General features: G+C 42.4%; 1 protein-coding gene across 1 annotated transcript in view; it reads right to left on the bottom strand.

Moving 5' to 3' along the window:
* Positions 1-211: 211 nt before the first annotated feature.
* The window catches only part of LOC136885913 (uncharacterized), a 151,000-nt gene continuing 124,393 nt past the window's right edge, over positions 212-26,818 (bottom strand). Inside the window, exon 6 of the mRNA XM_067158605.2 lies at positions 212-1,543. Coding sequence (XP_067014706.2) covers positions 1,537-1,543 — 7 coding nt within the window. The 3' untranslated portion in view covers positions 212-1,536. The remainder of the gene's footprint in view (positions 1,544-26,818) is intronic.

Here is a 26,818-nt window from a genome sequence, read left to right as displayed (position 1 = left end):
GACTTACCACGTAGGACCTATATGTCCTTCCTTTTGCTTGGATGTTGTTTTGTTCTTCTTCTTTCTTCAATAAAAATTAGGGGCCGAGGAGGATCATCTTAAACATATTTTTAGCTTGCAAGTTGGTGTATCTCAAGCTTACCACATTAGGGAAGCCCAGAAAATCTACAGGGGCACTAATGAGTCAAACAAAATTACAAGAATATTATATATTGTTTTAAATCACACTGATTAAAGGCAGGTTGTAAGGTAAGAATGGGATAGGAAAGAGGGCTAGGACTTAAATGAAAAGAAGAGTAATACTTTACCTCACGCCTCTCCCCTTACATAAAACTCCCCTCAACCTCCCCTCGGTCCTCAATGACCTTCGAGGACGTCACTCAGTTAGCTTGAGGTGGAGTGGTCGACGTAGGACGGGCAAGGACGTGAGTGACTGGATGGGCACTTAATTCACATTTTAATTGAATTTTATTCTTCAGTTCATTCATATGTCTTTCTTTTTAGGCCCCTATTGTCAACACACTATCAGAATCAACTTGCATCATCAGTATAACTCCACCTCCTAATCAAGAAAGCTATTTTAATGAGGCATCACCTCAACACTGTTTTATGTACAATATGCACATAATTTTATTCGCACAGCCACTTACAGTGTTTTATAATTGACAATTTGATGTTTTAAACAACAGTTTTAACATACGATTTTAATTGGACTTCATGCTTCATATCGTATCAACGCCGCACCATTTTAACATTGAAGATTGACAAGACGCCATTACGCCGCGTCACAGGATACTAAGACTTTTTATTTATTTATTTCAACGTGTCCTCGCCTTATTTTTAATGTTTTGTATTTGTAACTTAAGATGCCACATAAGAGGACGATACATGTCCCACGAGTGTAATTAATGTAGTCTTTTAATAAAGACAATTACAGTATTGTAAAGGTGGAATTATAAAATCCAAATTTTCACAAGTTGATACTTTGACAATACGGGCTCTAATAAGAAGTTTATAACGTGCAGAGCCTTCATGACATGCAGCTGCACCCTCTCTGCAATATAGTTTAATGCAGTATATTTCCAGTACACACACGAATTTCTAGCAAGAAGGAAATTCACCACATTGATGTACCACTGATCAGCTGCCTAATATAGTTTTCTGAAGGATTTCGTGAACTGATTAGTACTGGGAGAGCAGTTCCCGCCACCGTGGATCTTCCTTTCTGTTCCGCCACTCCCTCTCTCTCTGAGAGTTCCTCTCTCATTTCGAACGCTAACTCTCCTGGTCAATAAGCTTCTCTCTGTCCTTACAAGCTTTCTCCACCTCCTTTACTTTCTTCTCAAATGCCTCCTCCATTTGTTCTATCACAATCACCATTTTTTTAAAGTACTTCTTCCCACAACCTCAAGTTGTTCTCTGTCTCCTTAAGTCTTCTCTCCAATTCTTCCACCAGTCTGGTGAATTCTCTCAGTTGCAACTCCATCATCTCCACATGTTCCGTCAATGAACCATAGAGTGCCGCGCACAGTTCGCTCAGAGTCTGGAACACACAATAACGCCACAAGTTAACAGAGTCCTTTTAAGAGCCGGATTACATGGGAACAATTTTTGGTTTACTGGCCACCATAACAATTACCCGAAGACATATTGATTTATTACGATGTCCTGCAGACATGGCAACCATATTATATTTTTTTTAGAAACACACTAAGTCAGCTGAGTAGCACTGTAGCCAGGTTGTGAGAGAACAAAGAATGAAGGAGAGAATGAAAGAAAGGAAGAGAGAAAGAAAGAAAGAAATAAGGAAAGAAGAAAATAAATAAATAAATAAATAAATAAAGAAAGAAAGAAAAAGCATTGTACTCTAACGTGACGAATTAAACATTGAGGTTATTTGTAGTGTAGAGGCCTCGCCTACCATTTAGAATGACACAGTGCCTACGTTCCACATTAAACTACCTGTGTTTCCCAATCTTACCCACTGAATGTTTACTTTTAGTATTTTCTCTACCTGTTACTGACGAATGATGATAATTTCTGTAGATATCTTTATTGTGACAGTGACGGAAATATTACAAATTGTTTTAAAAGTAATTGTTATCTGTTTAAGTTTTAGATTGTTCTCTTTCAGGTTTATTATACTTTGTCCTTGTGGCAGCTCATCAGTTTGTCTAGGAAATAGTTGATCCACACAATGGCAATAATGGTAAGTATTGTCATGTCGCACCATGGATATGTACACAATTCCAACTGTTACTGGGACTATCACTAAGCGACCACAGAAACTGCACTCAAAAATAATGTCGGCCAGTTTGGACATTTTCCTTTTAACCCCAAGTTGGTGGGTGCTGGAACTGGACTTAACTGTGTATTCTACACTATTACGAATTTTTTACATGCTACTCTCTTCCCTACCGTCCCTAGGATTGTTACTGATATCATCTCTCCCCTCCCCAGCAGTCTTTGACAGATCTCACTGTTTCACTGAAATAGGACCTGCGATTTACGTGGAGATGTGTAACAACCTCCTCCCTCACACATTAATTATTTTTAAGACGTCAATTTAAGAAGAGGAACCAACAACAATAACAGAAGAATCACTGTGTCTGCCATATAAAAAAATAAACTTAATTGGTCGCAAGGTATTGGGGCTTTCTGAGCTGTATGTTCTAACAGTACTCTTGAATTTCAGTGCTTCTTTTCCCTCTGTCAGTAATATCACAAACATTCCAATATATCCCCAGCGAGAAAGGGGATGATAACCGAACAGGCTACAACAGATAACGTAGCCTTTCTGGTCTAAAATTGGCCTTGTACCTAATTACAACATTTGTAACAACAATTTCAGACGAGAAACTACACAAATACAGATTTCTACCGAAATAGACCAGAATTGATTTGTCTACACTTCTTAGCTCTAATGTCCTCTACTTTGCTTTCCAAGCTCCTAAAAGTCATGACATTTTCTTTCAAGCCCCTCTATAGAGGACATATCTACGATAATGTGTCCACTGCTGCACGTGTCTCAGCATTTTAAGGCACCAATTCACTGTGCTCTTGTTCTTCTGCTTCTTCCACTGGCAGGCAAGTGTCGGGACGATTCTTGAAGAATCCTACTATCAAGAAACAATTTGAGATCGTAGTTAGCTTCACAGCCTTCTAGGACATTGCAATGAAGTGAAGTACACCGAAGATTGAAAATTTAAATGATGATGGAACATTTCCAGCATCTATAAGGAATGAAATAAGCTGTACCAGCTTCTCCCTATAGAATGACTTAAATGGGTGTATAATACCTACATCCATAGGGTGCAGCTTGCATGTGTAATTAGCAGGCAGAAATTCTAACTGCACATTCCTGAAATTAACATCCACAGGATGTGCAGGACAACAGTCGATGAAAGGAAGGATTTTCCAATTTTTCACACCCATTTTTGAATCGAGAGCAGCTAACTGCTGTCGAAAAAGATATGAGGTCGTCCAAGCTTTAGGACTGGCATCATAGGCAGTTGCCAATGATCGCACATTCTTGAAGCAGGGAGGCTTGGAGCATCTCAGAGCCACCAGCATGGGATCACATCATTGTGTGCACCAATTTCCTCAGTTTCCCATCACGGCATTTATCACCTTTAAATGCCAAGAACTTGCTGGGCAACACAATCAAAAACAGCCCAGCTTCATCTAGGTTAAAAATGTTACTGGGTTCGTGTTTGTAAGTCAGCTCCTGCAGTCTTCCATTGATTCCCTCTTCCACAGATTCAACACTAACTGTGTTTCATTCTCAATTATATGCGCTGAAATTTTCAATGCCAAGAATATTTGCTACTTTGCGTGCAATTTAAAAAAACAGCATCTATCTTACATTCATACGATGTACACTGGGTGCATGGTTATGGCGTCTGTTGTTTTGTCCCATACCCATGTGAATAACATATTGAAAAATAACCTTTGGGTACGCAACACGCTCATCAGAAATGTCCTACTTTTTGCGTAAATTTGTTAGGTAGGTAACCCGTTCATCATAGTTGTTAGGCGACTTGCGTTATTTCCCGACTTTAGCATTAGGCTAGTTCTGCCCATGTGTTGTCGTAACGTGTGTGCTGTCTGGTTTGATCATCATGCCGTGGTTACTCGAAGCATTATAGGTTAGTTGTGACACCCTTATACTTTGATTTTCCCCATCTCGAGCAGCCTGACGTGGAATAAACGGCGGGAAGCATAAAAAGTCGTAAACGTACAATTGATTATTTTAATAGATTGCGAGCGCAGAGTAACTGAGGAGACCTACAGAAATGTTTTAAATGACGTTAAAACATAAAAAGGTGGAATGTAAAAGCGGGGCAATACTGTAATTACTTAAACTTCCACAAAAGGCTTTAGGAGGCTGCTGCTTTATACTGAGCTGGAGAAGGTAAAAAGTTAAACTGGAGGGGGAGGGTGGAAAAGTAACGTAGAGAAACTTCTTACTCAGTATAAGCCATGATGTGGTATGCGAAATAAATTCGGAATCCAGTCCTAGTATTATCAGTGAAGAGATTATGAGAGCAATAATGCTCTACAAGGAAGGAATAGACACCAGGATACGATGGAGACCTCATGGGAACAAATGTTCCACATACAGCTTAGCTTTAGGAGTGTTCTTCGCACAAGAGAACAAGTTACTTATATACAGGTTTTATGTCAAGGGTTCTGAAATGTCAATTGTGATATATTTGTTGCTTAGATTATGAGAAAGCCTTTGACATTGTGCAATATTCTACATTTATACGTGTCCTCAGCGAAACTGGAATTGATAATGACATACGTACTTTTAAAAAACTTACACTCGAATCGAACATTTGCTATATGAGTTCGTGGAGTTAACAATCAGCAAAGATTGGCATCCAGTCTGTTGACCGACGAGGGTGCGCTTTGTCTCCAGAGCTCTTGAATTTTTATTGAGGGAGGCCTTGGTAGATGTGCGCCAGGGAATACTTATTACTGGTGAGCATCACAATATCAGGTACGCAGATGATAGTTCTACTTGCCGATTCCTTGGACGCTGTATAACAACTGATGGTTAAGATATCAGAAGTGGTGCACTGTATGTCTTAAAAATCAATGTGAAAAAGTCAAAATTTATAGTTATTAGTAAAGAACAAAAATGTTCGGTGCAATGTCTAAACGGTATCGAAATTAGATAAAGGGAAATATTTAAATACCTAAGAAGTTATTGAGAACAATCAGTCGAAATTAAAAACTCTTTAGAATAAGCATGGAATGTCTCTGTAAAAATCAGTCAAATACTGAACAGTAACTATTTGAACATCTGCACTAAGCTTTGATTGGTGAGATACTACACCTTCATTATCGTTCTATATGATGTAGAAATAAAGACAGCGACTGCAGCCACGGGAAACTACAATAATAAGAAGTCTTTCAGATTTGGGTCTACAAATATCCCGTACACGGTACACATTATGAATTATTACGGACACTCAGGAAGGATATAAAAATACCAAAACTGGTACGAAATGAAAACCATATCCGGGACACAAAGATAAATCCTGAGATGTTAGGCTTACTTCAGATTATACATACAGGAAGAATATGTCAGTCGTGGGCGAGAAAGACCTCGGAAGAACTCACTAAATTTCTTTTGAGATTTGGCTAAACACTGCAATGACAAAACTTTTCCAAACTGCATTTTTAGTAAAGTGTTCCTCTCCCTTCGAAGGTCACCTGTGTTAAATATTTATGATCATTACTAATTTCTTAGAATGGATCAACCTGGGATCAAAAGTAAGGTTTCACCAATCCCACAAAGAGCACTGTACAGAAATCTTTAGTTGATGCAAAGGAATAAAGAAAACCAGATTATGATGATATTTGTGGTTAAAAAGAGGCCTAACATCTAGATCACTGATGTCAATATTAGGAGGTGCAATGATATGAACTGAAAAGACAAATAAAACTTCAAAATATATCCAATGACTAGAATCTAAAACGAATGACGAAAACATGAACATTAATCCCAAATAATCAGTGGATCAAATTCACAATGCCTTACTTTCTGAGATGATGTCTGTTGTCCAGAGGGGTCCAGATCCAGGTCACTGGACCTCATAACTGGTAAAGCAGAACCATGGTGCTCCTCCTATAGTGGTACTAATCACGGGCAACCTAGACCCATTATGATCGTCTCATGGTAGTACTAATAATGGGCAATGCACAACCCCATGGTGAACCACACATAGTGGTACTACTCCCACGCAACCTAGAACCATGGTATTTCTTACATAGTGCATACTTCCCCTATTTAAGCGGAAAACTCCCTACTTTTGACCCTTTCTCCCTCTCCCCTGATCCCAGAGACTTATCTGCCGATTTAGGGAAGATATTTAGTATTCCTGTATTTCTTGAATATCCCAGGATTTTTCTCGTTCTTTAAGTATCTGGAGAGAACTGATGTTCAGTGGGCACTGGCAAGACAGATGCTTGCCAAGTGTAACGTCAGGAGTCGCGTACGCTCGTTTCGACCTGAAATCAATAAAACACCAAACGCTTACTTAATGCGCTATTTATTATTACAACAATATAAGATAATACTATTTAAACACAGACAAACACTTTTTGATATGATATTTATAATAATGAGATTTGCCTTTTCTGATGAAATTGAAAATATAAATTCATGTTCTGTTTATGGAAAATACCTATAAAACAATGTTTAATTTCATTTAACACACGTCTACACAACGCTCCTTCTCAACAATGAATGATAAGAGTGCACTTTCCGCAATATTGATAATTCTACGCCATGCGTCGCGTCTGGTTTAATAGAACGGAGACAGGTAACGCGAGGAGTCGCGTGCGAACGGAACGACCGGATAACCAGGTTGTCACTCACTGAAGGAGTGGAGAGGGATGACAATGGTGTGACAGAAGTGTGGACGAGTCAGTTAAAAGGTACTGAGGGGAAGGAAGTATAATAAAGTGTGTTCGCGGAAGGATTGATCAAAATAAACAGGAATGGTTGAACGACCGGACGCGACCCTCACCGGTTAAATATGGCAGAATCTCTAACGCAATACCTTTTATTTTACCATTTCCACATAAAAATGCCGACTGTGAGAGTATATTAGCATATTTACGAGGACAAAAATTCAATTCAAGCCAAAGCTTTCCGAAAAATAATTCCATAAAAAATTAATCCTTAAAACCCTTTCAACAAGGCCAGTGCTTTGAGTGTAAATCTAGTACAGAAATTTATGAAGATGCCTAAGGCAGTTACAACGATGATGCATGGGTTCTAAAGCTCAGATTTATACAATAATTCAGTATTTATAAAATGCATGCAATAAGTCAGTATTTACTAATACATTATTAAGAGTATTATCTGTGAAATATTCTTCAATGTTACGTCATTAAGGTGTCGAGATATGCCACAAAAACAAAATCTCCTGAGTTCTTACTTTTGAAAGTCGGCACGCCTGCATAGTTGTATTGATCACAGGCAACCTAGACCCGTGGTGTTCCTCACATAGTTGTATTGATCACAGGCAACCTAGACCCGTGGTGTTCCTCACATAGTGGTACTGATCACAGGCAACCTAGACCCATGGTGTTCCTCACATGGTGGTACTGATCACAGGCAACCTAGACCCATGGTGTTCCTCACATGGTGGTATTGATCACAGGCAACCTAGACCCATGGTGTTCCTCACATAGTGGTACTGATCACAGGCAACCTAGACCCATGGTGTTCCTCACATGGTGGTATTGATCACAGGCAACCTAGACCCATGGTGTTCCTCACATAGTGGTACTGATCACAGGCAACCTAGACCCATGGGGTTCCTCACATGGTGGTATTGATCACAGGCAACCTAGACCCATGGTGTTCCTCACATAGTGGTACTGATCACAGGCAACCTAGACGCGTGGTGTTCCTCACATAGTTGTATTGATCACAGGCAAACTAGACCCGTGGTGTTCCTCACATAGTGGTACTGATCACAGGCAACCTAGACCCATGGTGTTCCTGACATGGTGGTACTGATCACAGGCAACCTAGACCCATGGTGTTCCTCACATGGTGGTATTGATCACAGGCAACCTAGACCCATGGTGTTCCTCACATAGTGGTACTGATCACAGGCAACCTAGACCCATGGTGTTCCTCACATGGTGGTATTGATCACAGGCAACCTAGACCCATGGTGTTCCTCACATAGTGGTACTGATCACAGGCAACCTAGACCCATGGGGTTCCTCACATGGTGGTATTGATCACAGGCAACCTAGACCCATGGTGTTCCTCACATAGTGGTACTGATCACAGGCAACCTAGACCCATGGTGTTCCTCACATAGTGGTACTGATCACAGGCAACCTAGACCCATGGTGTTCCTCACATAGTGGTACTGATCACAGGCAACCTAGGCCCATGGTGTTCCTCACATAGTGGTATTGATCACAGGCAACCTAGATCCGTGGTGTTCCTCACATAGTGGTACTGATCACAGGCAAACTAGACCCGTGGTGTTCCTCACATAGTGGTACTGAACACAGGCAACCTAGACCCATGGTGTTCCTCACATAGTGGTACTGATCACAGGCAACCTAGACCCATGGTGTTCCTCACATAGTGGTACTGATCACAGGCAACCTAGACCCATGGTGTTCCTCACATAGTGGTATTGATCACAGGCAACCTAGGCCCATGGGGTTCCTCACATAGTGGTACTGATCACAGGCAACCTAGACCCGTGGTGTTCCAAACATAGTGGTACTGATCACAGGCAACCTAGACCCACGGGGTTCCTCACATAGTGGTATTGATCACAGGCAACCTAGACCCATGGGGTTCCTCACATGGTGGTATTGATCACAGGCAACCTAGACCCATGGGGTTCCTCACATAGTGGTACTGATCACAGGCAACCTAGACCCGTGGTGTTCCTCACATAGTGGTACTGATCACAGGCAACCTAGACCCACGGGGTTCCTCACATAGTGGTACTGATCACAGGCAACCTAGACCCGTGGTGTTCCTCACATAGTGGTACTGATCACAGGCAACCTAGACCCACGGGGTTCCTCACATAGTGGTATTGATCACAGGCAACCTAGGCCCACGGGGTTCCTCACATAGTGGTATTGATCACAGGCAACCTAGACCCACGGGGTTCCTCACATAGTGGTATTGATCACAGGCAACCTAGACCCACGGGGTTCCTCACATAGTGGTACTGATCACAGGCAACCTAGACCCACGGGGTTCCTCACATAGTGGTACTGATCACAGGCAACCTACACCCACGGGGTTCCTCACATAGTGGTATTGATCACAGGCAACCTAGACCCACGGGGTCCCTCACATAGTGGTACTGATCACAGGCAACCTAGACCCACGGGGTTCCTCACATGGTGGTATTGATCACAGGCAACCTAGGCCCATGGGGTTCCTCACATAGTGGTACTGATCACAGGCAACCTAGACCCGTGGTGTTCCTCACATAGTGGTACTGATCACAGACAACCTAGACCCACGGGGTTCCTCACATAGTGGTACTGATCACAGGCAACCTAGACCCACGGGGTTCCTCACATAGTGGTACTGATCACAGGCAACCTAGACCCGTGGTGTTCCTCACATGGTGGTACTGATCACAGACAACCTAGACCCATGGTGTTCCTCACATAGTGGTACTGATCACAGGCAACCTAGACCCATGGGGTTCCTCAAATGGTGGTATTGATCACAGGCAACCTAGGCCCATGGGGTTCCTCACATGGTGGTATTGATCACAGGCAACCTAGGCCCATGGGGTTCCTCACATAGTGGTACTGATCACAGGCAACCTAGGCCCATGGGGTTCCTCACATGGTGGTATTGATCACAGGCAAGCTAGGCCCATGGGGTTCCTCACATAGTGGTACTGATCACAGGCAACCTAGACCCACCGGGTTCCTCACATGGTGGTATTGATCACAGGCAACCTAGACCCATGGGGTTCCTCACATGGTGGTATTGATCACAGGCAACCTAGACCCACGGGGTTCCTCACATGGTGGTATTGATCACAGGCAACCTAGACCCATGGGGTTCCTCACATAGTGGTACTGATCACAGGCAACCTAGACCCAGGGGGTTCCTCACATAGTGGTACTGATCACAGGCAACCTAGACCCATGGGGTTCCTCACATGGTGGTATTGATCACAGGCAACCTAGACCCATGCTGTTCCTCACATAGTGGTACTGATCACAGGCAACCTAGACTCATGGGGTTCCTCACATAGTGGTACTGATCACAGGCAACCTAGACCCATGGTGTTCCTCACATAGTGGTACTGATCACAGACAACCTAGACCCATGGTGTTCCTCACATAGTGGTACTGATCACAGACAACCTAGGCCCATGGTGTTCCTCACATAGTGGTACTGATCACAGACAACCTAGACCCATGGTGTTCCTCACATAGTGGTACTGATCACAGACAACCTAGGCCCATGGTGTTCCTCACATAGTGGTACTGATCACAGACAACCTAGACCCATGGTGTTCCTCACATAGTGGTACTGATCACAGACAACCTAGGCCCATGGTGTTCCTCACATAGTGGTACTGATCACATGCAAAAAACCCATGCTGTTCCTCACATAGTGGTACTGATCACAGACAACCTATACCCAAGCTGTTCCTCACATAGTGGTACTGATCACAGGCAACCTAGACCCATGGGGTTCCTCACATGGTGGTACTGATCACAGACAACCTAGACCCATGGTGTTCCTCACATGGTGGTACTGATCACAGACAACCTAGACCCATGGGGTTCCTCACATGGTGGTACTGATCACAGACAACCTAGACCCATGGGGTTCCTCACATGGTGGTACTGATCACAGACAACCTAGACCCATGGGGTTCCTCACATGGTGGTACTGATCACAGACAACCTAGACCCATGGTGTTCCTCACATGGTGGTACTGATCACAGACAACCTAGACCCATGGGGTTCCTCACATGGTGGTACTGATCACAGACAACCTAGACCCATGGGGTTCCTCACATGGTGGTACTGATCACAGGCAACCTAGACCCATGGGGTTCCTCACATAGTGGTACTGATCACAGACAACCTAGACCCATGGTGTTCCTCACATAGTGGTACTGATCACAGACAACCTAGACCCATGGTGTTCCTCACATAGTGGTACTGATCACAGGCAAACAACCCATGCTGTTCCTCACATACTGGTACTGATCACAGACAACCTAGACCCATGGTGTTCCTCACATAGTGGTACTGATCACAGGCAAACAACCCGTGGTGTTCCTCACATAGTGGTACTAATCGCAGACAACCTAGACCCATGGTGTTCCTCACATAGTGGTACTGATCACAGGCAACCAAGCCCCGTGGTGTTCCTCACATAGTGGTACTGATCACAGGCAGACAACCCGTGGTGTTCCTCACATAGTGGTACTAATCACAGACAACCATGACCCATGGTGTTCCTCACATAGTGGTACTGATCACAGACAACCTAGACCCATGGTGTTCCTCACATAGTGGTACTGATCACAGACAACCTAGAGCCATGGTGTTCCTCTCATAGTGGTACTGATCACAGGCAAACAACCCGTGGTGTTCCTCACATAGTGGTACTAATCACAGACAACCAAGACCCATGATGTTACTAACATAGTGGTACTAATCACAGACAACCATGACCCATGGTGTTCCTCACATATTGGTACTAATCACAGACAACCAAGACCCGTGGTGTTCCGCACATAGTGGTACTGATCACAGGCAAACAACCCGTGGTATTCCTCACATAGTTATACTGATCACAGGCAACCTAGACACATTGTGTTCCTCACATAGTGGTACTGATCACAGGCAACCTAGACCCGTGGTGTTCCTCAGATAGTTGTACTGATCACAGGCAACCTGGACCCATTGTGTTCCTCACATAGTGGTACGAATCACAGGCAACCAAGACACATGGTGTTCCTCACATAGCGGTACTGATCACAGCCAACCTAGACCTATTGTGTTCCTCACATAGTGGTACGAATCACAGGCAACCTAGACCTATTGTGTTCCTCACATAGTGGTACGAATCACAGGCAACCTAGAGCCATGGTGTTCCTCACATAGTGGTACTGATCACTGGCAACCAAGACCCATGGTGTTCCTCACATTGTAGTACTAATCACAGGCAACCTAGATCCGTGGTGTTCCCCACATAGTGGTACTAATCACAGGCAACCTAGACCCATTGGGTTCCTCACATGGTGGTACTAATCACAGGCAAACTATACTCGTGGTGTTCCTCACATGGTGGTACTAATCACAGGCAACCTAGACCTATTGTGTTCCTCACATAGTGGTAGGAATCACAGGCAACCTAGACCCATGGTGTTCCTCACATAGTGGTACGAATCACAGGCAACCTAGACCTATTGTGTTCCTCACATAGTTGTACTGATCACAGGCAACCTAGACACATTGTGTTCCTCACATAGTGGTACTGATCACAGGCAACCTAGACCCGTGGTGTTCCTCAGATAGTTGTACTGATCACAGGCAACCTGGACCCATTGTGTTCCTCACATAGTGGTACTGATCACAGCCAACCTAGACCTATTGTGTTCCTCACATAGTGGTACGAATCACAGGCAACCTAGACCTATTGTGTTCCTCACATAGTGGTACGAATCACAGGCAACCTAGACCCATGGGGTTCTTCACATAGTGGTACTGATCACTGGCAACCAAGACCCATGGTGTTCCTCACATTGTAGTACTAATCACAGGTAACCTAGATCCGTGGTGTTCCCCACATAGTGGTACTAATCACAGGCAACCTAGACCCATTGTGTTCCTCACATAGTGGTACTGATCACAGCCAACCTAGACCTATTGTGTTCCTCACATAGTGGTACTAATCACAGGCAACCTAGACCCATTGTGTTCCTCACATAGTGGTACTAATCACAGGCAACCTAGATCCGTGCTCTTCCTCACATAGTGGTACTAATCACAGGCAACGTAGACCCGTGGTGTTCCCCATATAGTGGTACTAATCACAGGCAAACTAGACCCATTGTGTTCCTCACATAATGGTACTAATCACAGCCAACCTAGACCTATTGTGTTCCTCACTTAGTGGTACGAATCACAGGCAACCTAGACCTATTGTGTTCCTCACATAGTGGTACTAATCACAGGCAACGTAGACCCGTGGTGTTCCCCATATAGTGGTACTAATCACAGGCAAACTAGACCCATTGTGTTCCTCACATAATGGTAATAATCACAGGCAACCTAGATCCATGCTGTTCCTCACATTGTGTTACTAATCACAGGCAACCTAGACCTGTGGTGTTCCTCACAGAGTGGTACTAATCACAGGCAACGTAGACCCGTGGTGTTCCTCACATTGTGGTACTAATCACAGGCAACCTAGACCCATTGTGTTCCTCACATAGTGGTACTAATCACAGGCAACGTAGACCCGTGGTGTTCCTCACATTGTGGTACTAATCACAGGCAACCTAGACCCATTGTGTTCCTCACATAGTGGTACTAATCACAGGCAACGTAGACCCGTGGTGTTCCTCACATTGTGGTACTAATCACAGGCAACCTAGACCCATTGTGTTCCTCACATAGTGGTACTAATCACAGGCAACGTAGACCCGTGGTGTTCCTCACATTGTGGTACTAATCACAGGCAACCTAGACCCATTGTGTTCCTCACATAGTGGTACTGATCACAGCCAACCTAGACCTATTGTGTTCCTCACATAGTGGTACGAATCACAGGCAACCTAGACCTATTGTGTTCCTCACATAGTGGTACGAATCACAGGCAACCTAGACCCATGGTGTTCTTCACATAGTGGTACTGATCACTGGCAACCAAGACCCATGGTGTTCCTCACATTGTAGTACTAATCACAGGTAACCTAGATCCGTGGTGTTCCCCACATAGTGGTACTAATCACAGGTAACCTAGACCCATTGTGTTCCTCACATAGTGGTACTAATCACAGGCAACCTAGATCCGTGCTCTTCCTCACATAGTGGTACTAATCACAGGCAACGTAGACCCGTGGTGTTCCCCATATAGTGGTACTAATCACAGGCAAACTAGACCCATTGTGTTCCTCACATAGTGGTACTAATCACAGCCAAACTAGACCCATTGTGTTCCTCACATAATGGTACTAATCACAGGCAACCTAGATCCATGCTGTTCCTCACATTGTGTTACTAATCACAGGGAACCTAGACCAGTGGTGTTCCTCACAGAGTGGTACTAATCACAGGCAACGTAGACCCGTGGTGTTCCTCACATTGTGGTACTAATCACAGGCAACCTAGACCCATTGTGTTCCTCACATAGTGGTACTAATCACAGGCAACGTAGACCCGTGGTGTTCCTCACATTGTGGTACTAATCACAGGCAACCTAGACCCATTGTGTTCCTCACATAGTGGTACTAATCACAGGCAACGTAGACCCGTGGTGTTCCTCACATTGTGGTACTAATCACAGGCAACCTAGACCCATTGTGTTCCTCACATAGTGATACTAAACGCGGGCAACGCACAATCCTGTGGTTTTCCTACCATTGTTGTTTGTTTGAGTCATCAGTCCACAGACTGTTTTGATGCAGCTCTCCATGCCACCCAATCCTGTGCTAACATTTTCATTTCTACGTAACTACTGCACCCTACATCTGCTCTAATCTACTTGTAATATTCATACCTTGGTCTACCCCTACCCTTCTTTCCACCTTCACTTCCGTCAAAACCAACTGAACAAGTCCTGAGTGTCTCAAGATGTGTCCTATCATTCTATCTCTCCTTCTAGTCAAATTTAGCCAAATCGATGTCCTCTTGCCAAATCGATTCAGTATCTATTCATTCGTGATTCGATCTATCCATCTCACCTTAAGCATTCATCTGTAACACCACATTTCAAAAGCTTCTATTCTCTTTCTTTCTGAGCTAGTTATCGTCCATGTTTCACTTCCATACAATGCCACGCTCCACACGAATGTCTTCATAAACATCTTTCTAATTCTTGTACCAATGTTTGAAGTGAGCAAATTTCTTTTCTTATTAAAGTTCTTCTTTACTTGTGAAAATCTTCATTTTATGTCCTCCTTATTTCTGCCATCGTTAGTTATTTTACTACCCAAAAATATTCATCCACTTCTTTTAAGACTTCAATCCCGTTTTTTAATTTCCTGCACCACCTGCTTTCGTTCGACTGCACTCCATTTCTTTTCGTCCCCACTCTGGCAAACTAGCGAAAGTGACAAACTAAGGAATCTGTAGTCCTCAAGTTTTGGTCTATAATTTTATTATTTATATAAAGTCTACCCTCTGACAAAGTCTCACATTTGCAGCTAGTTCTGTATGGCTAACACATAAAACCAATCATTAAATATAAAAATTGATTTGACATGAGTAATCACAACTTCTTTCAGCTCTCCTAACCTTTTGACAATTTTCAGATTCGTTAGTTTGCCAGAGTAGGGACGTTTTGTTTTGGACTTACTTGTTTTCATCTTGTACTCCTTCCCCAAGACTTTGTCCATATCATTCAGCAGATTTTTGAGATCTTAAGAAGTTTCTGATAAAATAACAATATCATCGACAAATCTCTAGGTTTTGATTTCCTCTCCTTTGATTGTGATTCCCTTTCCAAATTCCTCTTTGATTTCCTTTACTGCCTGTTCTATGTAAACATTGAAAAGGAGGGGGTGAATTGCAGCCTTGCCTCACTCCGTTCTGGATTGCTGCTTGTTTTTCAAAGCTATCGATTCTTATCACTGCAGATTTATTTTTATACAGATTGTAGATAATTCTTCGTTCTCGGTATCTGGTCCCAATCACTTTCATGATGTTAAATAGCTTGGTCCAATCAACATTATCGAATGCCTTTCTTAGATCTACGAGCGCCATGTACGTAGGCTTGTCCTTCTTGATTCGATCCTCTAAGATCAGACGTAAAGTCAGAATTGCTTCACGTGTTCCTACATTTCTTCTGAAGCCAAATTGATCTTCTCCCAACTCAGCTTCAACTTGTTTTTCAATCCTTCTATAAATAATTCGTGTTAAACTTTTGCAGGCATGAGATACTAAAGTAATGGTGCGGTAGTGTTCACACCTGTCTGCACCGGTTTTCTTGGGAATAGGTATAACAACATTCTGCCGAAAATCGGATGGGGCTTCATACATCTTACACACTAAATGGAATAACCTTGCCATGCTGGTTTCTCCTAAGGCAGTCAGTAATTCAGAGGGATTGTCATCAATTCCAGGTGCTTTGTTCCTATTTATGTCGATCACGGCTCTGTCAAACTCTTACCTCAAAATTGGGTCTCCGATTTTATCATATCCTATCATAGTGGTCCTAATCAGAGGCAACCTGGACCCATGGAATTATTATATAGTAGTAGTACTCAGAGGTAACGCAGACACATTCCGAACACGGTGGAACCTATGTATTCGAACGCAGTGCTCGGCACATTCTCCTAATAGACACCAGTCTGCAGCCGAGTGCCCCTCTGCATCCTCAGCGTGATGCACACTATAGTACTAATCACAGAAAATGCCCAGACGTGTGATGATCTTCACAGGATGGTACTACAATAACAAAAATGTTATTAGCATTACGTCAATCTAAGTACTTTTCGTTATTTTTGGAGACACCGAAGTGCCGGAATTTAGTACCGCAGGAGTTCCTTTGCATACCAGTAAATCTACCGATATGAGGCTGACTTTTTTTTGCTAGTTGCTTTATGTCGCACCGACACAGATAGGTCTTATGGCGACGATGGGACAGGGAAGGGCTATGATTGGGATGGAAGCGACCGTGGCCTTAATTAAGGTACAGCCCCAGCATTTGCCTGCTATGAAAATGGGAAACCACGGAAAACCATTTTCAGGGCTGCCGACAGTGGGGGTCGAACCTACTATCTCCCGAATACTGGATACTTGCCGCACTTAAGCGACTGCAGCTATCGAGCTCGGTGTTGACTTATTTGAGCACCTTCAAATACTACCGGACTGAACCTGGATCGAACCTGCCAAGCTGGAGTCTGAAGGCCAGTGACTCAACCGCCTGGACCACGCAGTCCGGCGGAATGGCACTACTCCTAGTTACCGTAGACCCATGCTGTTCCTCGTAGGGTGGTACTAATGGTAAGTAACGTCAACCCATGGTGTTCCTCGCAGGGTGGTACTAATCGTCAGTAACGCCAACCCATGTTGTTTCTCGCAGGGTGGTACTAATGGTAACGTCAACCCGTGTTGTTCCTCGCAGGGTGGTACTAATGGTAAGTAACGTCAACCCATGTTGTTCCTCGTAGGGTGGTGCTAATGGTAAGTAGCGTGAACCCATGTTGTTCCTCACAGGGTGGTGCTAATGGTAAGTAGCGTGAACCCATGTTGTTCCTCACAGGGTGGTACTAATCGTAGGTAACGCTAACCCATGGTGTTCCTCACATAATGGTACTAAGTGGTCCCATGGTTCTAAAGCCATCATCTCTTGGTCGCTCCTTTTAGTCGTCTCTTAAGACAGGCAGGGGATACGGTAAGTATTTTTTGTCTGCGTTTTCCACCCACAGAGGATCAGAAAAGGAGACATTTCTGATTAGGCTGGTGGCAAGCAATATGATAAAAGGTCCATATAGAGTATTAAGGCATTGACAGTTAACAAATACAATAGATATAACAAATTCTGAAGCTTTTCTTTGAATGCTCTTACCCCTCGAATTAAAGTTCTCTGTGTTGTCTACTACTCGTATTTGAACGCACTGACATACTTATTTTAATTAACTGATCATGCGCATTTATACCATTTCTTCATCCATAAGATACGGTTTTACGCTACTAAGATTTATACATTTAATCCACAACATGCTGAATTTTAGTCACACCCTTATTTGATGTGATGAAATGCAGCACCCAGAAGAACCATTTGTGTGTGTTGCAATGGTGTGAAACCCCCTAAAACACTCCGGAAAATATAAACCCATAGAATACTTTCAGAGTCGTATCTCATTACACTTGTCTTGCTTGTCTTGCTTTCAACATAATCAGGGCATGGTTTACGGCTATAAGCCTTGTAAAATTTTCCCAGTGTACTCATACAGGGCCAGTTAGAATTTTTCTGTGATTAACTGATCGGCAATAATGTTTCTTTCAGTAGCTGCTTCATCCCATAAAGGGTTTGAATCACATGTTGAGAAATGTGTAGACGGGAGGGATCTGGAGGGAGGGTCCTGTTTATGAAGGGTTTTATTCCAGAATTTCATATAAAATCATATTCGGATGGTTTATAATCTGCTTTATTCCATTCCCAGCTATCTTCCTTTTTTTTGTAGGCAGGATGGATTTCAGTATCATCGTCACTTTCAAATGCGCCATCACTCACGTGATATATTTTGTTATGCTGCTATAATTTTCACTGCTAGTATATAACATTGATTTATTTCCAAAAACTACATCACTGATCAATTCACTCTGACTATCCCATAATATATGATCAATTTTATTCCTTGTAATACAATGTTTACTACGGCCGGCCATTTCTACCTGTTCAAGAGAGAGAGAGAGAGAGAGAGAGAGAGAGAGAGAGAGAGAGAGAGAGAGAGAGAGTGAGAGAGAGAGAGGGCAGATGCTCAACTTACAGACAGTATACTGCATGTCACGCCATCTGTGGACACAACGCTTGAACTAGTTTCAGAAAGCGCCTGCCAGGCGTCTGTGTATGAATGGTCACTGCAGGCGCGGCCGCCTGGTAGGCAGCAAAGTATGCCAATGAGTTAAATACGAATTTCTATCTTATTTGACCTGCATTCATCTTTCACGACTTGGGAGATAGCACTTGCTTTTAAATGATATAGTTAAGCTGTACACGTGTACAGAAAGCTGTAGTGGAGCAAATAAAAGCAATATGTGCAATTATAGAAAATGATTTTACACTAGCAAATGTACCCGTGCATCGCTACGGTATTCTACAATGTATACGGATATCGAAGTAAATTGCTGTACATGAAGTGAATAAGAATTTTTTAATTGCATGTCTCTTGGCGTTATCCCAGAAAAAAAACATAGGGAAGTCCGCACATGTTGTTTCCAATGTAAAGTGTGAGTTGCAGAGTTGTGATGATAACGACAGGTCCACTTGTCTGCCGCAAATCACTATGCGTAACGTCAGTCACATTTTGATGGGTAAATTTGTTTATAATTGGGAGTACCTATACCTAATGATGAAGAGAATCAGATAAAAGAGGTTTTTTTAATGCACGCTCCCTTGCCTTCAGCTAGTCAAATCAAGAAGGTAATTATACATTACAACGGTACACAGGCGCTGGAGAAGGACCCCATTATTATTGCTAGTTAAAGTTGATGTGGGGAGTACTGATTAAAACAGCAGACGCCCTCCTGCTGACAGTCACTATTGATTTGTAAAGTATTAGTTACAATGTAAGACACACCTCCTTCTAGATCGCTATAAATCGACTTAATAAATGTGCATCGACATACGGAAGTATATGCATGTTAACCTTCATCTACAGAATGACTGCTGCTAAACGGTGCATTCATATTGAAAAACGGATTGCATGAAAAGATGCCACTGGCCTCATTTAGCGATCTAAATGGCTGGCCCTATGATATTTCCTCGTATCTCATCTATTTAAAGGCAAGATTATTTTAGAAACTTTGAATAGGGTGAAATTTGTGTAAGGTTTTCACACAGTAAATTACTTTTCAGATACTTATGCGACAGCTTCAAACATAGAATTTGGCTGGGTGGGCCAATATTCGTGTAGAATTTGATGATCCCATCTTTCCTATAAGTGAATCAAACTATCAATTATACGTGTACAAAGTGCAAAATTTAGGTAAATCCAGAGATAGAGCCAAATTTAACATAAGGGATAGAGGTACGAAAAAAAAGTCATAGAATCAAAGTTGTAGATCACTCCAAATTGAACAGATATTGTGCAATCCGTTTTGTGATACGACTTACCGTTCAGCCACCAAATACCTCGAAAGGAAGGTCTGCACCGTCATTGAAATTGCCTCCAAATTTCGATATTTTCCTGGAGTAAAAAATAAAATGTTTGAACATCTCGTAAATTTTCCGTCGGTTACATGCTAAAAGCTATAATTTTGCAAAATTTCAATTTTCTAACTCGTCTGGGAGATAGTGCTGCCATCTTGATATGGGGGAGGGGGTTAAAATTAGGACTTTCAGGAAACTTTTAAGCCCATGAAACCTATAGATTATCGTTCTGGATAAATATCACCGACTGTGTTCTTATGCAGATTTGAAACTCCCAGCGTGTCCCTCTCAGAGAATTTTGAGAATTTTAGATTTGTCTAGGGATCCTGAAGTCATCAGGTTATCTGATACCAAGTTTTAAGTTTCTAGGATGCCTAGAATGGTCTCATTAATTCACGTCTGTTTTCATTTTTATGCCCTCATATTTATATATCTATTACAGTATATATAGATCGCGCCAAACTGACTTCTATTTATTAATATGATTATATTTCACCCGCTTCCGTAGTGGTTCTAGGGGACGTCTTACTCGCACAGTATGTTTTCCAGGTAGTAAGTCATACTTGAAAGTCATAAAGGAACATACACACGACTATTACCTTGGGCATTCTTGACAATTTATTTTTTCACCCTTTCTCACCCTCTATGCCAAAGGGGGCTGAAGTTGGACTTTAAAAATCCGGAATGTTACTATTCACTTCAGCGACCCGGAAAACTATGGATCATTATTATGTCTCAATCCCCCCTACCCCCTAAAGGGGGTTAAACTTTGGGTTTTAAATAATCGGGAGTGTTACTATTCATCTCAGCGACCCCTATTGACACTACATTCGATGATTTGTGTATTCAGCCCCCTCGCCCCTCGCCCCCCGCCCCTAATGTTTTCTGGGGTGTATCGCCCCCGCGTGGTTTGTCTCCTGATACTAAAATTCCGGAGTGTCACTATTCACCTCAGCGACCCCGAAGACTACGTATTCGACAGTATTTTCTATTATATCTATATATCACTCCCCCATCACCCCCTCCCCAACGAAGAGGGCTGAACTTGCACATTAAAATATTTCGGAGTGTTGCTATTCATTTCAGCGAGCCCGAAAAGTATTGATTCGACACCACTTTCGATGATATTTATATCTCACGCCCTCGCCCCGCCCCCTGCCCCTAAGCGTTCCTGGGGTGTCCTACCCCCACGTGGTTTGTCTCCTGATACTAAAAATCTGAAGTGTAGAATTCACCTCGGCGACCCCGAAAACTATGTATTCGACACTATTTTCGATTAACTTTATATATCACTCCCCCCTTGCCCCCCACCCCAAAGGGGGATTAACTTAGACTTATAAAATATCGGGAGTCTCACTATTCATCTCAGTGACCCCGACAACAATGGATTCGACACTCTTTTCGATTATTTCTATATATCACTCTCCCATCGCCCCCTAGCACGAAGGGGGCTGAACTTGGACTTAAAAAAATTCCGGAGTGTGACTATTCACCTCAGCGACCACGAAAAGTATGGATTCAACACTACTTTTGATGATTTTTGTATCTCAGCCCTCTTGCCCCGCCTGCCCCTAAGGTTTCTTGGGATGTAATACCCCCACGTGGTTTGTCTCCTGATACAAAAAATCCGAACTCTACAATTCACCTCGGCGACCCCGAAAACTGTGGATTCGACACTATTTTCGATTATTTTTTTATATTATCCCCCATCGCCCCCTACCCCAAAGGGGGCTGAATTTGGACTTTTAAAAATCCGGAGTGTCACTATTCATCTCAGCGACCACGAAAAGTATGGATTCGACACTATTTTCGTTTAATTTTATATATCACTCTCCCATCGCCCCCCACCCCAAAGGGGGCTGAATTTGGACTTTTAAAAATCCGAAGTGTCACTATTAATCTCAGCGACCACGAAAAGTATGGATTCGACACTATTTTCGTTAATTTATAGATCTGACACCCCTTCCCCCGCCCCTAAGGTTTCCTGAGCTGTCTTACCCCCAGTATTTTGTCTCCTGATACTAAAAATCCGGAGTGTACAATTCACCTCGACGACCCCGAAAACTATGTATTCGACACTATTTTCGTTTAATTTTATATATCACTCCCCCCTCGCCCCCACCCCAATGAGGGCTGAACTTGAACTTTAAAAAATCCGGAGTGTCACTATTCATCTCAGCGACTCCGAAAAGTGTGGATTCGACACCATTTTCGTTAATTTGTATATCTGACCCCCCTCCGCCCCTAAGGGTTCCTGTGCTGTCTTACCCCCACGTGGTTTATCTCCTGATACTAAAAATCCGAAGTGTACAATTCACCTCGGCGACCCCGAAAACTATGTACTCGACACTATTTTCGTGTAATTTTATGTATCACTCCCCCTCCCCCAACCCTAAGGTTTCCTGGGCTGTCTTACCCCCACGTGGTTTGTCTCCTGATACTAAAAATCCTGAGCGTACAATTCACCTCGACGACCGCGAAAACTATGGATTCAACACTATTTTCGATTATATTTTACCTGCCCCCCCCCAACCACCCCACCCTAAGGGGGCTAGAGGTGGCTTACCGCCACAGTGCTCGTCTCCAGATAGCAGATAATAAGTGTTCAAAAGTTGATTGAAATTGCCCAGTGGTTTAGGAGGAGATGTATCATTTACACACATACATACATCCATTTTTATATATAGTAAGACTGACTTGAGGATGGATTATTTACTGTGCGTTAGTGACTTGTGAATCCATTTATTGTGTCTTATTTTCGAGAATACATGTTGCTGAACGTAATTTCTTCAAGTGGAGCACGTGTTAATTGATAGACGTGGAGTTGAGTAATAATAATGTCGTGACTCATAAACCATGAAGGTGAATGCTTATATTTGGCCTGTTCTATGTGCGTTTCTGTAGTCGACAATTTCTTCAGACATCAACCGCCGATGTTATCATGAACAACGTTGTTAATTTCATCTTTTTTAATTAAGTGATTATCCAGACTTCATCACATTCCTGAGGGACGTAAAGTATTTTTTCTTTGCCCTGTACCGTCATCGAGAAATTTCAAATATTAGGATTAAAAATCAAAGATTAATATTCAAAGGCTAGAATTCGTTGCAAATAGTGTAAATAATTCTCGTGTGCCTTAGTGTGAATGCTGTGTGTGTGACTGATATTATTTCAGTGCTTTGTGATATTTTCTTTGACCATGATTTTGACCTGACCACGTGTTCGTTACGTTGAGACCTGATTTTCAGCGTCGTTGTTTGTGTTGGCATAATTTTTTGAAATTTAAACCTTTAGTGAATTTTATTTGGTATTTAAGTATAGAAAGGTTCAGAGTATCACATGGTAATGTATAAGGAAGGATCATTTCCGTGGACTCGGTTCACCAGTTAATTTTGTAAAGCCTACAACGTTAAAATTTTCCTTAGAAGTGTCAAGTATTAAAGATTGACTTTACGTTTGTCAGACGATATATTAGACGAAGATTAAGAGGAATAATTATTGTACATGCACAATGGTGCAAAACTTAAGTCCAATGGAGTAATTTTTTAGTAATATTTTGATAAGATTTTGGTTTAATTAATTTTCAGTTTAATTGACATAACGCTTAATTCAGCACACATTAAAGAAGGAAGTATTTACTTGAGATAAATGTTGAAATGAATAAATCTGGTAATTTAACGTTCAAGATAAATAGGAATCACACAATTTTCACTTTTTTAACTTATAAAGAATAATATCATTATTGAGAGGAGGTCCTCCCACAAAAAGTGTGTATATTTCCAGAATAATGTCGACCGAGAATAATGGAGATTATGTGCAGTTAAATGGAACTGGCGGGGAAGAAAATTAATTTTCTCATCAAGATTGTTAATTAAATTTGTTATTGTGAAATGTGTTAGTTTATAATAAATGTCGGAACCTGATGTTTTATATTTTTGTGTTATTGTCGCTATTCCTTGTCTCTTACCCTGCCTTCGAAAATAAGTAAATCCAGACAACGAACGGTCCACCCTCGGGAATCTCGTTCTCCGGCTGAGCTATGCCCGGTAAGAAGGGGGCAATACTAATCTCTGGGAGCCGCACCATCCCGCGGTGTTCCTCGCAACACAAACCCATGGTGTTCCTCACATCGTTGCACATATCTCAGGGACCCGATCTATCTCGTGGTGTTCTACACATAGTGGGTACTAATCACTGGTAAAACTCAGATCGTGATGTTCCTCGGAATGCAAACCAATGGTAATCCTCGTATAGTGGTACTAATCAGAGAGACCCGTAATATCCCGTGGTGTTCCTCGCATACCGATACTAATGACAGGTAAAACCCAATTCCATGGTGCTCCTCGGAAGTAAACCCATGGTGTTCACCACATAGTGGTACAAATCACAGGACCCCGTACTATCCCGTGGTGTTCCAAATAGAGTTGTACAAATCTGTAGGACCTGTTCTATCCCGTTTTGTTCCTCGAAAGCAAACCCATGGTGTTTCGCACACAGTTGCACAAATCACAGGGTCCCGTACGATACCGTGATGTTCCTCGGAACGCAGACCCATGACGTCCACAAACAGTTGCTGAAACACCCGAGCGAGGTTAGCCTGTTTTTATCTCCCTGAGGTCTTCCAAACGAATCGGGGCAAAGGGTTAGCCTCCGTCAGAGTGGTGGGTACTATAAACCCATAGTTATCCTCCAACAGACACATGGTATTATTCAGCATGTGGCACTAATCACAAGGATAATTGAAGTAAACACGTGTAATTTGGTTCAAAATTCAGCATCCCTTGGTCTCGTCCCCCACCCACAGAGGTTTGTGTGATTAGTCCTCGAGAGCTATTTTATTTCCCTCAAGTAGGCCGGCAAATCAGTTAGGACCCACCTACCCGCTACCTGGAACGCAGCACGTGGGAGTAACACCTCTCCCCCTGCTACGACAGCGTAGTAGGTTCGTGATTAATCTGCTGTAATCTGATGTCGTCTATCGCTCCTGGCTTACCGCTCTTACAACTGTCAATGGTTGCCATACAGAAGAGCTGCATAAGATGACTAGACTCTAATTCTTCCGAATGTAACATTTTTAAGTCCGACGGCGAGGTTCACCATTTCCACGAGCTGGCGTGCGATCTGTTTAGCTGTTACATTTGCATGACCCTCTCTAGCTGTTTGGTCATAACTCAGAGGCTTATGAAACCTCCAGGCTTGCTGGCTAGTTATCCTTAGATCAGTCTCCTCAATCACTGCTGTATTAGATACTGCCTTTAAGAACTCATCCCCAGATTAGACTGTATTGGAGCTCAAAAGACCGTTGTCCAGGATATCACGATATATTCTCAATATTTTCCTAGTTTCTGTATATATTGTGCAGCCTCAAGGAATTGAGGTACGAGAACAATGCTTCACGATATTTACATAATCATCATATGAGTCAGGAAAGGCTCTACTGTATATTCAGAATGTTCTCTTCCAGTGAAATGGTATATTTCCCACAATCAGCCTTCTTAAAATGGTACCTTATTCGAAGAGGATCTCAGATTGTAACGAATTAAAGGTAAGACGTATAGAACTAAGACGAGGCCACAAAACAAGATGCAAATAGAGTATTGTGGGGGGTTTATTATATTCACACAGCGTCGCAGACTGAACGCTGAAAGGCATAACAGTATGCAATGAAAATGTATATATGAAAAGGAACTGTGTGCGGTCAGACTGCAGAATATATCTGGCATATAAAAGGAAAATGAGGGATTGCTTGCCCCACTGATTTCGCTGATAACTGAGATGTGTGTTTGCTTACGCAGGTACTGTAAGTTTATATATGGATTATATCCACGCCATCTCCTTTTCGCACTGTTGAATGATGCTAGAAGTATGTTATCTTGCTGTAGAATTAGTTCACACGTATCTGCCCGTTCTATCCCAGCCTCTCCACTTTTGCCGGTACCTGGGTAGCCCTATGTTGTATTATGAATGTTGAAATCACCATCCACAAAATTCACATAATGATGCTGGAAGGCTCCACAAACGTAAATACAGTACCTGGTGGGTTATTAATTGAGCTCTACTGCGAGAGTTTCAATGTCATCACGCTGGAGGTTGTTCAACCACTAAACGCATGCCCTTGATATTTGGATAGCGAAGATTCTAGTTTCGGTGAGTTTCCTGAATGCATATTATTAGCGTGTAGAGAAAATTGCGAGGGTACATATTTTGTGGGTTTTTTCAGATTCTTAGAATTAAGTCTATAATAGAAATAAAATAATCAAAATGCAAAATATTATTGTGCAAATTTACACAACCAGTAAATCCACACATACAGAGATCGACGATGAGCAGAAAATGGGAGCTGATAAGTGTTAAAAACTCAGTGTATTCCAGTAACTTCTACAGCGTAGTCCGGTGTATTTTGCTATGTGCAGGGCTGATTTGACTTTGTTTTATTTTAGGGTAAGTTTATCACAGTTTCAACTGATGATTTTTGTGCTGAGAAGACACGATGCGAAATTTACGACGCTTGCGTGTGTTAAAAGTGTCACTTTGTTATAACAGAAATGTGGTTATATTTTTCCTCAGGATGGGACTTTAAATTTATTGCATTTCTCATCGAATTTATTCAGACGTAATGAGGAACATGTTTGCAGTAGAGCAGTGAAATTTAGAGGAATTTTATGTACGTTAATTTGCGAGATTTCATGTCCACATACATCAGTTGTGTATGCAAA

Source organism: Anabrus simplex, chromosome X, assembly GCF_040414725.1.
Source record: "Anabrus simplex isolate iqAnaSimp1 chromosome X, ASM4041472v1, whole genome shotgun sequence".
NCBI lineage: Eukaryota > Metazoa > Arthropoda > Insecta > Orthoptera > Tettigoniidae > Anabrus > Anabrus simplex.
This window is presented reverse-complemented; position numbering and strand designations above follow the sequence as displayed.